The sequence below is a fragment of the Hyaena hyaena genome, unplaced genomic scaffold (assembly GCF_003009895.1).
Source record: "Hyaena hyaena isolate Hyena2069 unplaced genomic scaffold, ASM300989v1 scaffold_1040, whole genome shotgun sequence".
Classification (NCBI taxonomy): domain Eukaryota; kingdom Metazoa; phylum Chordata; class Mammalia; order Carnivora; family Hyaenidae; genus Hyaena; species Hyaena hyaena.
Genome location: NW_024081670.1, coordinates 27099 through 40219, shown reverse-complemented (window position 1 = coordinate 40219; position 13121 = coordinate 27099). Strand labels below are relative to the sequence as shown.

Sequence of the window (13121 nt, the reverse complement as noted above, 5' to 3'; positions counted from 1 at the left end):
GATTCACGCCAAAAGAAAGAATAGGAAGAAATCACCATTAGGGACTTAATGCAGGTATAAGTAAGATGTCTGAACCACAATTTAAAACAACAATTATGACGATACTAGATGGGCTTGAAAAAAGCATAGAAGACACTAGAGAATCCCTTATAGCTGAGATAAGAGAACTACAAACCAGTCAGGTCAAAATTAAAATGCTTTAACTGAAATGCAAACCCAAATGAATGCCATGACAATGAGGATAGATGAAGTGGAGGAACAAATTAGTGAATCCTTAAAGCACAATAACATTCATATCATAGGAGTCTCAGAAGATAAAGAAAGAGAGAGGGAGAAAGATAGGTTATATGAACAAACTACAGTTAAAAACTTCCCAATTTGGGGAAGGAAACAGACATCAAAATCCAAGAGGCACAGAGAACTCCCACTATATTCAACAAAAACCAACCATCACCCTGGCATATCATAGTCAAATTCACAGAATACACAAGCAAGGAAAGAATCCTGAAAACACAAGGGAAAAAAGGTCCTTAACTTACAAGGGAAGACATATCAGGTTGGCAGCATATTTATATAGAGAAATCTGATGGGCCAGAGGGACTGGCAAGATATATTCAATGTGCCTGAATGGGAAAAGTATGCAACCAAGAATATGCAGCAAGGCTATCATTCAGAATAGATGGAGAGATAAAGACTTATCCATAAAAGCAAAAAATAAAGGAATTTGTGACCACTAAACCACCTATGAAAGAAATATCACAGGGGACTCTTTGAGACAGGGGAAAAAGACCAAAAGCAACAAAGACTGGAAAGGAAAAGAGAACATCAACAGAAACACCAACTTTACAGGTAACACAATGGCACTAAATTAATATCTATCAATAATCACTCTGAATGTAAATGGACTAAATGCTCCAATCAAAAGAAATAGGTATCAGAATGGATAAAAATAACAAGACCCATCTCCATGCTGCCTACAAGAAACTCATTTTAGACCTAAAGACACTTGCAAACTAAAAGTGAGGGAATGGAGAACCACCTATCATGCTAAAGGATGTCAAAATAAAGCCAGAGATAGCCATAATTACATGAAACTAAGATTTAAACCAAAGACTGTAACAAAAGATGAAAAAGGACATTACATCATAATTAAGGGATCTGTTCAAGATCTAACAATTTTAAATATATTTTTTTAACGTTTTAATGTGTTATTTATTTCTGAGAGAGAGAAGGAGACACAGCATGAGCAGCGGAGGGTCAGAGAGAGAGGGAGATACAGAATTTGAAGCAGGCTCTGAGCTAGCTGTCAGCACAGAGCCCGATGCGGGGCTCAAACCCATGAACCGTGAGATCATGACCTGAGCCGAAGTCAGACGCTTAACTGACTGAGCCACCCAGGTGCCCCGACAATTTTAAATATTTTATGCCCCCAATTTGCAGCACCCAAATATATAAATCAATTAATGACAAACATAAAGAAGCTTATTAATAAAACACAATAATAGGAGGGGACTTTAAGATCCCGCTTACAGCAATGGACAGATCACCTAAGGAGAAAATCAAGGAATAATGGCTTTGAATGACACACTGAACCAGATGGATTTAACAGATAATTCAGAACGTTTCATCCTAAAGAAAAGAGTACACATTCTTTTTGAGTGCATATGGAATATCCTGAATAGATCACTTACTGGGTCACAAATCATCCCTCAACAAGTACAAAAAATTGAGATCATACCATGTGTATTTTCATATCACAACACTATGAAACTTGAAGTCAACCAAAAGAAAAAATTTGGAATGTTTATGAATACTTGGAGATTAAAGAACATCATTCTAAAGAATGAATGGGTTAACCAGGAAATTAAAAAAGAAATAAAGTATATGGAAGCAAATAAAAATGAAAACATGATAGTCCAAATCTTTGGGATGCAGCAAAGGCAGTCATAAGAGGGAAGTATATTGAAGAGCCAAAAATTAAGTCCTCCATTAAGAGAAACCTCGGGCTGCACGTAGCCCCAGTCCCAGTCCCAGGGAAAGCCTCAGACTGTTCAAGGCTAAAGCCATCCTCAGACCGCCCTCAGTTCAGCTAATCAAAAAGAAAAAATGGAAACATTCCTATAGTCTGAGTCAAGGCCGGAAACTGCAGATACAAACTAGCTCCTTCCGCTTCTGTACCTTTGCTTAAGGCTTGAGTTTCAGCCTCCCTGGAACTATCAGGCAGCTGCACACTGCCCATGGCCGAAGAAACTGGCCACCACATCACTCCACCACACTATCTTGGCAACACCTAATCAGGAAAGGCCAGCAGCCACCCTCTGCCTTAGTGAAGGAAGAGCCTAAGGAGAGAGAAGTTAACCTGTTAGTCGTCGAACAAGACTCTAGACTCGCTCTATGATTGGCTAAATTCAAAGGTATCCTAAATGTTGTAATTGGATCCCGCCAAAAACCTGATAGCGGGAACCAATCAAATATGGTATATATTCACATTTAAATATTAACCAATGACAAACCTGTAACCATAGAGATCTCCTGTCCCTCCCCACGACTTGTTTACTCCTGTCTATAAAAAGGCTACAAAGGCTTTGTTCAGGGCCTCTCAGCGTCACCGGCAACGAGTGCGCAGAGGTCCGGGTTCGAACCTGCAAATAAACAACACTTGCCGATTGGCTTTGACTCTGGTCTCTGGTGGTCTGTTTTCGGGGGTTTCTCGAACTCTGGGCGTTTCAATATTACAATACAGGACTACTTCAAGAAGCAAAAAAAAGTAGCAAATACATACCCTACCTTACACCTAAAGGAGCTAGAAAAGGAACAGCAAAATAAATCCTAAAGCCAGCAGAAAAGGAGAAATAAAAGATTAGAGCAGAAATCAATGATACAGAAGCAAAAAAAAAAAAAATCCATTAAAACAGATCAATGAAACCAAGAATTGATTCTTTGAAAGAATTAATAAAATTGATAAACCCCTAGCCAGACTTACCAAAAAGAAGAGAGAAAGGACCCATATCAATAAAATGACAAATGAAAGAGGATTGATCATTAACACCACCACAGGAATATAAACAATTATAAGAGAATCTGAGGCAAAATTATATGCCAACAAACTGAGCAATCTGGAAGAAATGGAAAAATTTCTACAAACATACGAACTACCAAAACTGAAACAGGAAAAAAATAAAATGTGAACAGACCCATAACCAGCAAAGAAACTGAAACAGTAATTAAAAATATCCCAATAAACAAAAGTCCAGGGCCAGATGGCTTCCAGGGGAATCCCACTGAACATTTAAAGAATAGTTATTATCTATTCTTGTCAAACTGATCCCAAAAAATATAAATGGAAGTAAAACATCCAAACTCATTCTATGAGACCAGCATTACCTTGATTCTAAAATCAAACAAAGACCTCACTAAAAAGAGAATTATAGGCCAATATCCCTGATGATCATGGATGCAAAGATTCTCAACAAGATACCAGCAAATTGAATTCAAAACTACATTAAAAGAATTATTTACCATGTTCAAGTAGGATTTATTCTTGTGCTGAAGGCCTGGTTCAATATTTGCAAACCAATCAATGTGATATACCACATTAATAAAAGAAAGGATATGGGGCACCTGAGTGGCTCAGTCTGTTATGTGTCTCACTCTTGATTTTGGCTCAGGCCATAATCTCATGGGTTGTGAGATCAAGCCCTGCACTGGGCTCTGTGCTGACAGTGTAGAACCTGCTTGAAATTTTCTCTCTCTCTCACTCTCTCTCTCTCTTTTGGAATTTTCTCTCTCTCTCTCTGCTCATCCTCTGCTCACATTCGCTCCCTCTCAAAAATAAATAAATAAATTTTAAGAAAATAAAAAGAAGGATAAAAATCATATGATCCTTTTCATAGACACAGAAAAAAACATTTAAGAAAACACAGCATCCATTCTTGAAAAAAACTGTCAACAGAGTAAGGAAAGATGGAACAAACCTCAACATCATAAAGGCCACATACAAAAGACCCACAGCTAGTATCATCCTCAATGGGGAAAAACTGAGAGCTTTTCCTCTATGGTCAGGAACAAGACAGGGTCCAATTTCACCATTACTATTTAACATACTTACTGGAAGTCTTAGCCTCAGCAATCAGAAAACATGAAAAAAAGGCATCCATATGAGCAAGGAAGATGTCAAACTTTCATTATTTGCAGATGACATGATATGCTATGTAGTAAACTCAAATGACTCCACCAATAATTTGCTAGAACCAATACATGAATTCAGGAAAGTTGCCAGTTATATAATCAGCATACAGAAATACACTGCATTTCCATATAGCAATAATGAAGCAGCAGAAAAAAAAATCAAGGAATCAACCCCATTGACAATTACACCAAAAACCATAAAATGCTTAGGAATAAACCTACCAAAAAGATAAATGATCTATAAAACACTTATGTAAGAAATTGAAGAGGACATAAAGAAATGGAAAAATATTCCATGCTCATGGATTTGAAGAACAAACATTGTTAAAATGTCTATACTTCCCAAATCAATCTACACATTTAATGCAATCCCTATCAAAGTACCAGCAGCATTTTTCACAGAGTTACAACAAAGAATACTAAAATTTGCATGGAACCACAAAAGACCCAAAAGAGCCAAAGAAATCCTGAAAAAGAAAGTAAAACTGTAGGCATCACTATTCCAGACTTCAAGCTACATAACAAAGCTATAGTCATCAAGATAGTATGGTACTGTCACAAAAACAGACACATAGATCAATGGAACAGAATAGAAAACTCAGAAGACCCACAATTATATGATCAACTAATCTTTGACAAAACAGGAATGAATATCCAATGGAAAAAAGACAGTCTCTTCAACAGATCATGCTGGGAAAACTGGATAGCAACATGCATAAGAATGAACCTGGACCACTTTCTTATACCATATATAAAGAGCAGATTCTTATACCATATACAAAAGAAAAAAACCTGATAACTTCATTAAAAGACTTTATGTTCAAAAACATTTCTAAAATAAAATGACAAACCAGAGAATTTCAGAATGGATGAAATACCTAAATGTGAGAAAGGAACCATTCAAAATCCTAGAAAACAGGCAACTACCTCTTTGACCTCAGCTCTAGCAACTTCTTACTTGACATGTCTCAGAAGAAAAGGGAAATAAAAGCAAAAATTGGGACCTCATCAAGATAGAAAGCTTCTGCACAGCAAAGGAAACAATCAACCAAACTAAAAGGCCACTAACAGAATGGGAAAAGATATTTGCAAATGACATATCTGATAAATGGTTAGTATCCAAAATCTGTAAACAACTTATCAAACTCAACACCAAAGAAACAAACAATCAAGTTAAGAAATGGGCAGAAGTCATGAACAGATATTTTTTAAAAGAAGACATCCAGGTGTCTGAGAGATACATGAAAAGATGCTCAATATCACTCATCATCAGAGAAATACAAATCAAAACCACAATGAGATACAACCTCACACTTGTCAGAAAGCCTAACAATAGAAACACAAAAACCAACAGGTGTTGGTGAGTATGCAGAAATAGGGGAATTCTTGCACTGTTGGTGGTAATGCAAACAGTATGAAGGTTGCTCAAAAAGTGAAAAATAGAACTACCCTATGATTCAGCAATTGTACTACTAAGTATTTACCCAAAGGATACAAAAGGACAGATGTGAAAGTGTACATGCATCCTAATGTTTATAGAAGTATTTTCAACAATAGCTAAACTATGGAAACAATGCAAGTGCCCATTGCCTGAAAAAGGGATAAAGAAGATGTGGTAGATATATACAATAGACTATTACTCAGCCATCATAAAGAATGAAATCTTGACATTTGCAATGATGTGGATGGAGCTAGACTACTTATGTTAAGCAAAATAAGTCAGTCAGAGAAAGATAAATACCATATGATTTCACTCATATGTGGATTTTAACAAACAAAACAGATGAACATAGGGAAGGGGAGAAAAAGAGAGAGATGGTTCCTGGGTGTCTCAGTTGGTTAAGTGTGTTAACTCTTGATTTAGGGTCAGGTCATGACCTCATAATTTGTGAACTCGAAACCTGTATTGGCCTCTGCACTGACAGTGCAATGTCTGCTTCGGATTCTCACTCTACCCCTCTCTTTGCCCCTCCCCTACTGTCTCTCTCTCTCTCTCAAAATAAATACACAAATATATTAAAAAAGGAAGAGAGAGAAAAACAAACTATAAGAGACTCTTAATAATAGCGAACAAATTGAGGGTTGATGGAAGGAGGTATGTGGAGAATGGGCTAGATGGGTGATGGGTACTAAAGAGGGCACTTGTGATGAGCACTAGCTATTGTATGTAAGTGATGAATCACTGAGTTTTATTCCTGAAACCAATATTGCATTGTATGTTAACTAACAAGAATTTAAATAAAAATTCAAAGAAAGAAATACAACACCAAAAGACACCATCCATAAAAGAAAACAAACTGATAAATTCATTAAAAGACTTTATGTTCAAAAACATTTCTAAAATAAAATGACAAACCAGAAAATTTCAGAAAATATGTATAAATCATATAGCTCATTAAAAACTGATATTCAGATATATGGAGAACTATCAAAACTCAAAAACTGAAAAAAATAATGTAATTAAAAACTGGCAAAAATTTGAATAGACTCTTTACTGAAGATGGCATACTGATGTCAAGGGCACAAAATGGTGCTAGCCATCATCAAAATGCAGATTAAAACAACAATGAAATATTACAATCTACTTATTAAAGTAACTAAAATTGAAAAGACAATTCACACAAGAAGCTGCAATAAAGACCATTTATACTCACAGAAAAGCAACAAAATGAGTTAGGAGATAATGGCACAAAATGTAAGTGGGTAGGAAATTTCAGTCAAGTTTTGGTTATGTTAAAAGCTACCTCCACACATCATTCTGTTCACCCAACCCTTCTGCAAAATTTTCACAGTGAATCCGCTTTTATCTTTATTGTTTTTTCACTTTGTCTTTCACTATCAGCATTCTAAAGAAGTCTTTCACTATTAGCATTCTAAAGAATGTTGGAAATCCAGGAAAACAGATTAATGAACCTTTCAGAAAATAAGTATATTTTTCCCTGACTATGCTGCTAGCCACAATGTAACTGGAGGTTAAATATTTTTTTAAGATATCAAATCAAATTGTCATAAATAAGTAAATTAAGTTTTATTTTTCTGAATGAATGTTCAAGGGCAACATTAACTCTGTTAATACACAAGAAACAAATCTAAGCCAAGTTTTAAATGCTCAACAGTTTTCCATTAAGCTGGGATAAAGAATAAAGTCCCTGACATAGCCTCCAAAGTCCCTTGTGATCCACATATGTGGTCCCCCTAACCCCAACTTGTTCCTGCCTGCTTCTCTCTTAACATTACAGTTACTTTTACAACTTAATGCTTCTCCCATGATCTAGGCTCTCTGATAATCTAGGCCTTCCAATGATGAAGGCCCTGTGTCCCAGGCAGCAACCACCATGGTAGAAATGAAGATCCTTAGGCCTCACCCAGATCTACTGGCACAGAATCTGCATTTTACCAAGATCTCCAGGAGATTCACAGGTCTAAGGACAAAGTTTGAGAAGCACTGATCTATGGCACCTTTCACCGTGGTTCCTTATCTTTGAATTTTCTTTGCACCCCCTTGACCTTTGCCTAAGATTTCTCATCATATTTCATCTTAAAGTGTGGAGGTAGGTAAGTCTGGGATGTGAGCTACAGATTGCATGAGAAGGACAACTTTCCTTGGGGTTGGGTCTTGAAGGGATTCTAGAACTTTGGCCTCAATAAAATCATGTATGATTAGCTCAGACAAGAACATATTAATCAAAGCACTCAGAGCAACACATTTTGTAAACTTTTTTGCATAAACATGTCAGAAGTGTCATCTGTGGTAGAAAGTAGAGGCATAAAGTGCAACTTCAACTGTTAAAACTAGAACTATATACCATCCCTTGATGTTTATGATTTCACGGACTGTAATGCCCTATGGGACACCTGGACTTCTCATACAAATTCAGATCTCCAATACCCAGATGAACAGCTTAGTTTTTCCTAAAGGGAACCCTTGGGCACTATTAGGGGAATTTTAGTTCTTCACTCCTTCCCCCTCTGGCCTAAACCCACAGTTCTACAATTGGTTGATTCTTGTGTTCAAAACAAATTGATATAAACAACATTTCCCTGAGGTTGGTAAAATGAATCAGTATGCAAAGAATTACTGCCTATGCTAGTCTCATTCTTGTGCAACTGTATTTTTATATTTCTACTTTAGAAAGCCTAACACTGCAAGGATCACTATAATTTTTTTAACAGATATTGGTAAGATAGATTGATTTTTGTAATATTTCTTATTTTTTATAGTAAGTTAAAAATACTGTTAAGTTTATAAAAACTTTGATTTGGTTTATACAATACCCAAATAGCCAGTTGGAAATGGAAAACAAATAATGAATAATCTGTATATTTTACGATTGTGAGGAAAATCTGGGTAAGCAAAATAGCTCTAAGACTATTGTACTTTTTAATGATTTAATTATCTTATTAGCAAAATTATAATGACTCCACAGGATATTTCTGGTGAGCTAGAATGTTAAACAATTTAAAAGAGGGTTTAAGGATTCAGGTTATAATATTTCCTATGTAAGAAATCTTTCTGGTAATTCTGTTAAAAATATTTATTCCATTTAATTAAAATTCTACGATTAAACTTTTATGTTAAATCACTTAAATATTAACCTATATATACTTTCACCCACTTCTGACAATAACTTGAGTATGAAAATGCAGAAAATGTCTCTCCAGTGTTATTTCCAGTTTCTGACTTAATAAGGGCCCACAGATTGGATTTAAGATTTTCAATTATTTATTGATTTTAGATTTCATGGAAGGAAATCCATTTCAAATAAATATACATTAACAATTACAATTATTGGCATTGGTTATTTATATTGCATGCACTAGGTTCCCATTTTTGCCTCAATTTTATTTTGTAAAAAAATTGGTGGAGAAGAAAGGGCTCTCAAGTAAATGAGAAAGCCAGTTCTATTCACAGTAAAAACAAAGATAAAGCAACTTTTAAGTATGGAAAGAATTTTCAGCAGTGCTAGTATATTTGTTAATCATATCAAGTTTCTAGCATAAAATTAAAATAACAGTCTCTATTTCATATACATTTTCCATGGGATAATAAAGTTGGAATTGTGAATAAATGAAAAAGAACGTATTCCCAGTATTGACAACTTTTAATAAAAAACAGAATTAAGACAAAAATGTACCCCCAATCTCTGAGCTTTTTCCCCCATTTCATCTTCAGCCTGTCTCTAATACTTCCTCTTTCCCTCTTCACTGCCTAGTCTTTCTTACACCTATCCATCTATGAATACACTACGGATGCTCATAGTGGGCAGCAGACAAATGCCATCTGCTCTCCACATTCCTTGGAATATTTATTTCATTCTCCTCGCTCTTGTCCCATTTGTTTCCCATTCACTACTCATTACTCTCTGACTTCAACTCTATCTCAAAATAGAAACTGTTCTCACTAAAGCCACTGCTATTCTCTTAATTCCCACACTTAATGATCACTGATCACTCCTTATCCTACCAGAGCACTTACTTCACTTTTGGCACTATACTTCACTCTTTTTAATTCCACAACACTCAGCTTTCCAATTCCTTTATGCTTCTAAGATCACTCTGCTCAGTATCCTTTTCTGGTCTTTCCTTTTCTCCTGTTGTATAAGCCAGAGATCTTGCAGGATCCAATCTTGCAAGATGGAATGAGCTAATTGAATGGAAATTGGCTTTAACATAGAAATTCTAGAGAAATTGGAGAAATCCACTGGAGAAATGGATAGGATCATAAAGAAAGAAAGACAGATCGTCAACAGCCAAAATTATGTCCCTCTTCTATCTAGCTCAAAAAGAGCTGTTGTCCTTGCTGCTGAATGTGGAATGCAATAGCTCACACTGATAATGTCATTGATGTGGGTGTAGGATACATTTTCTGAGGTCTTGGTATTTCTTGATATTGCTCCCTTGTTTGGTTTAGCAATGAAAATTATTTTTTCAACTCTGACCTTTGGTCTCTTTGTCTCCATATTCCAAATCCAGGGTAGTGTTTCACTGGCCAAACCTACATCAAGTCCCCTCATTCTGTGTGCAAGGAGATGGGAAAGTTAGTTTCTAGAACTTTTGGCTTCTAGGCTGGATGACAGCTTTGTCTGCAACCAAGACTCATGTGTGTCATATCACACATGGAGAATAGAGGATCAAATACTATCCATCTAATATATGATGTACATCCATTCCATAATCTAATATAACATCTTGAAGTCACTTTTTATGCCCTCCTTGTTTTTCCTTTATGTATGCTCTCTAATGGATGGGTCATACATAACTATGCTTTCAGTCACCCCAATGACTCCCAAGTCATTATTTCTATTAAAATCTTATAGAACAATACTGCTGAGTACATCTCACCTGGATGTTCCCAAAATCCTCTTTGCAAAAATCTCAGTTTTTGATGACCATCTATCCAGGTACCAAACGTATTCTTCCTTCACTGACCACCTCTCCTCACATGTAATATAGGTTACCAAGTCCTAGTGACTATAGTCTGGCTTATTTTGATCTATCTCTCTGTACCACTTATCACTCCCAATGTCATATCACACATGGACTAAGAACTTCACATGCTGTTTAATCAACTGGGGAGCATTTATATAATGCATATTATTACAACCAATCCATGACCTACCAAATTAATCTCTACAGTAATATCTCAGAATCTGTATTTTGTACAAAAAACTACTTTAGACAATTCTAATGTATAATGTGGTTTGGGAATCACTGGACATTAGTGACAGCTTACTGATTAGTATCCTTAACTCTAATTTCCCCTTCCTTCATCCTATTTCCTACTACTGAACATTTAATTTAACAAATATCTGATGATGTCATTCCGTCTTTTTTAAAAAATTTTTTGTTTGTTTTATTTATTTTTGAGACAGAGAGAGACAGAGCACGAGTGGGGGAGGGGCAGAGAGAGAGGGAGACATAGAATCTGAAGCAGGCTCCAGGCTCTGAGCTGTCAGCACAGAGCCTGATATGGAGCTCGAACTCACGAACCGTGAGATCATGACCTGAGCCGAAGTCAGATGCTTAACCGACTGAGCCACCCAGGTGCCCCTGTCATTCCCTGTCTTAAAAGTTTTCAGTTCATGCCTATTGTCTGAATAATAAAATTGAAGATGTTTCACACGGCATTCAACTCTGTATAATCCAGGCCATTCTAACATCTTTACTTTTGTTGCTGCATCAATGTCCTACATACATAATTTCTCTACCTTATTCAATTGTTACCCCATACGTCTGCTCATGTTCAGAATGTTTTTCTTGTCTTCTAAATCTGTTTAATCTGTACATATTTTAAACTGAAATAATTGCATTTTTTCTAACATAACAATTTCCCCAAATAGTTTCCATATAAGAGTAAATAAAATTAAAGGGCCTTCAGGTTAGTGTATGGTTTTATTTCAGTTACCCTCACCAAATTTTTCCTTTATAAATCTTAATGAATGTTATTTTTACATTTACTGCATTTAATTTCAGATGCCATCTATTAAACATATGGAAAACAAAAATGCCACAGAGCTACAAGAATTTGTTCTCATGGGACTTACATACCAACCAGAGTGGCAAATTCCTTTGTTCCTGATATTCCTGGTTATATATCTCATCACCATTGTGGGGAACTTTGGTCTGGTTGGACTCATATGCAATGAGCCTCAGCTTCACATCCCCATGTACTTATTTCTTGGGAATCTGGCATTTGTAGATGCTTGGCTATCATCCACAGTTACCCCCAATATGTTGGTCAACTTCTTTGCCAAGGGCAAGATGATCTCTCTCTCTGAATGCATGATACAATTTTTTTCCTTTGTACTCAGTGCAACCACAGAATGTTTTCTGCTGGCAACAATGGCATATGATCGATATGTGGCCATATGCAAGCCCTTGCTTTATCCAGTAATTATGACCAATAGACTATCCATGCAGCTATTAGTTGCATCATTTGTAGGTGGCCTTCTTCATGCCATAATTCATGTAGGCTTTTTATTCAGATTAACTTTCTGTAATTCTAACATAATATATCACTTTTACTGTGACATCATGCCATTACTTAAAATTTCTTGTACTGATCCTTCTATTAATATTCTGGTAGTATATATTTTTTCTGGATCAATTCAGATGTTCACCATACTGATTGTTCTTGTCTCTTACACATCAGTTCTCTTTACAATCTTAAAAAAGAAGTCTCTAGAAGGCATAAGGAAAGCCTTCTCCACCTGTGGAACCCATCTCTTATCTGTTTCTTTGTACTATGGTCCTCTTCTCTTCATGTATGTGCGCCCTAGATCTGCACAAGCAGATGATCAAGATATGATGGGTTCTCTATTTTACTCTGTCATAATTCCTTTCTTAAATCCAATTATCTATAGCTTGAGAAATAAGAAAGTCATAGATTCACTGAGAAAAATGTTAAAGAGAAATGCTTAGATCTCATACTAATATCTATTCTCCTTTCATTAAAATGACAAGATTGTGCAGATTAGATATTGCCATGTGTTGATTAGTATTGAAAAATATTCTTGCAGGTATAATTGCCCTAATATCTTATTTACTTATTTTTAAATGTTTACTTATTTATTTTGAGAAAGAGTGTGGCTGCATGCACAAGAGCAGGGGAGAGACAGAGAGGGAGGGAGAGAGAGAATCACAAGCAGGATCATGCTGTCAGTACAGAGCCTGACATGCGGCTTGCTTGATCTCACAAACCGTGAGATCATGACCTGAGCCAAAATCAAGAGTCAGACGCTTAACTGACTGAGCTTCCCCAGAGCCCCATTTGCCCTACTGTTTTAATGACTTAAGGTGGGAGAACCTAATAATCTACTTCAAATATCTGTATCTGCTATTCAAAATCACACAAGGAATTTTAATCATTCATATCATATTTAAATAATTAAAGTAGAAAACAAAAATGAAAACATTTCACAGGCTTGTACATT

The 13121-nt window shown here is 35.9% G+C and overlaps 1 protein-coding gene across 1 annotated transcript; it reads left to right on the top strand.

Moving 5' to 3' along the window:
• The first annotated feature begins 11679 nt into the window (after window positions 1–11679).
• On the top strand, window positions 11680–12609 carry LOC120223764 (olfactory receptor 5H2-like). Its single transcript, XM_039221990.1, has one exon. The coding sequence runs from the start codon at window positions 11680–11682 to the stop codon at window positions 12607–12609; it is 930 nt and encodes a 309-aa protein (XP_039077921.1).
• Window positions 12610–13121: the final 512 nt, after the last annotated feature.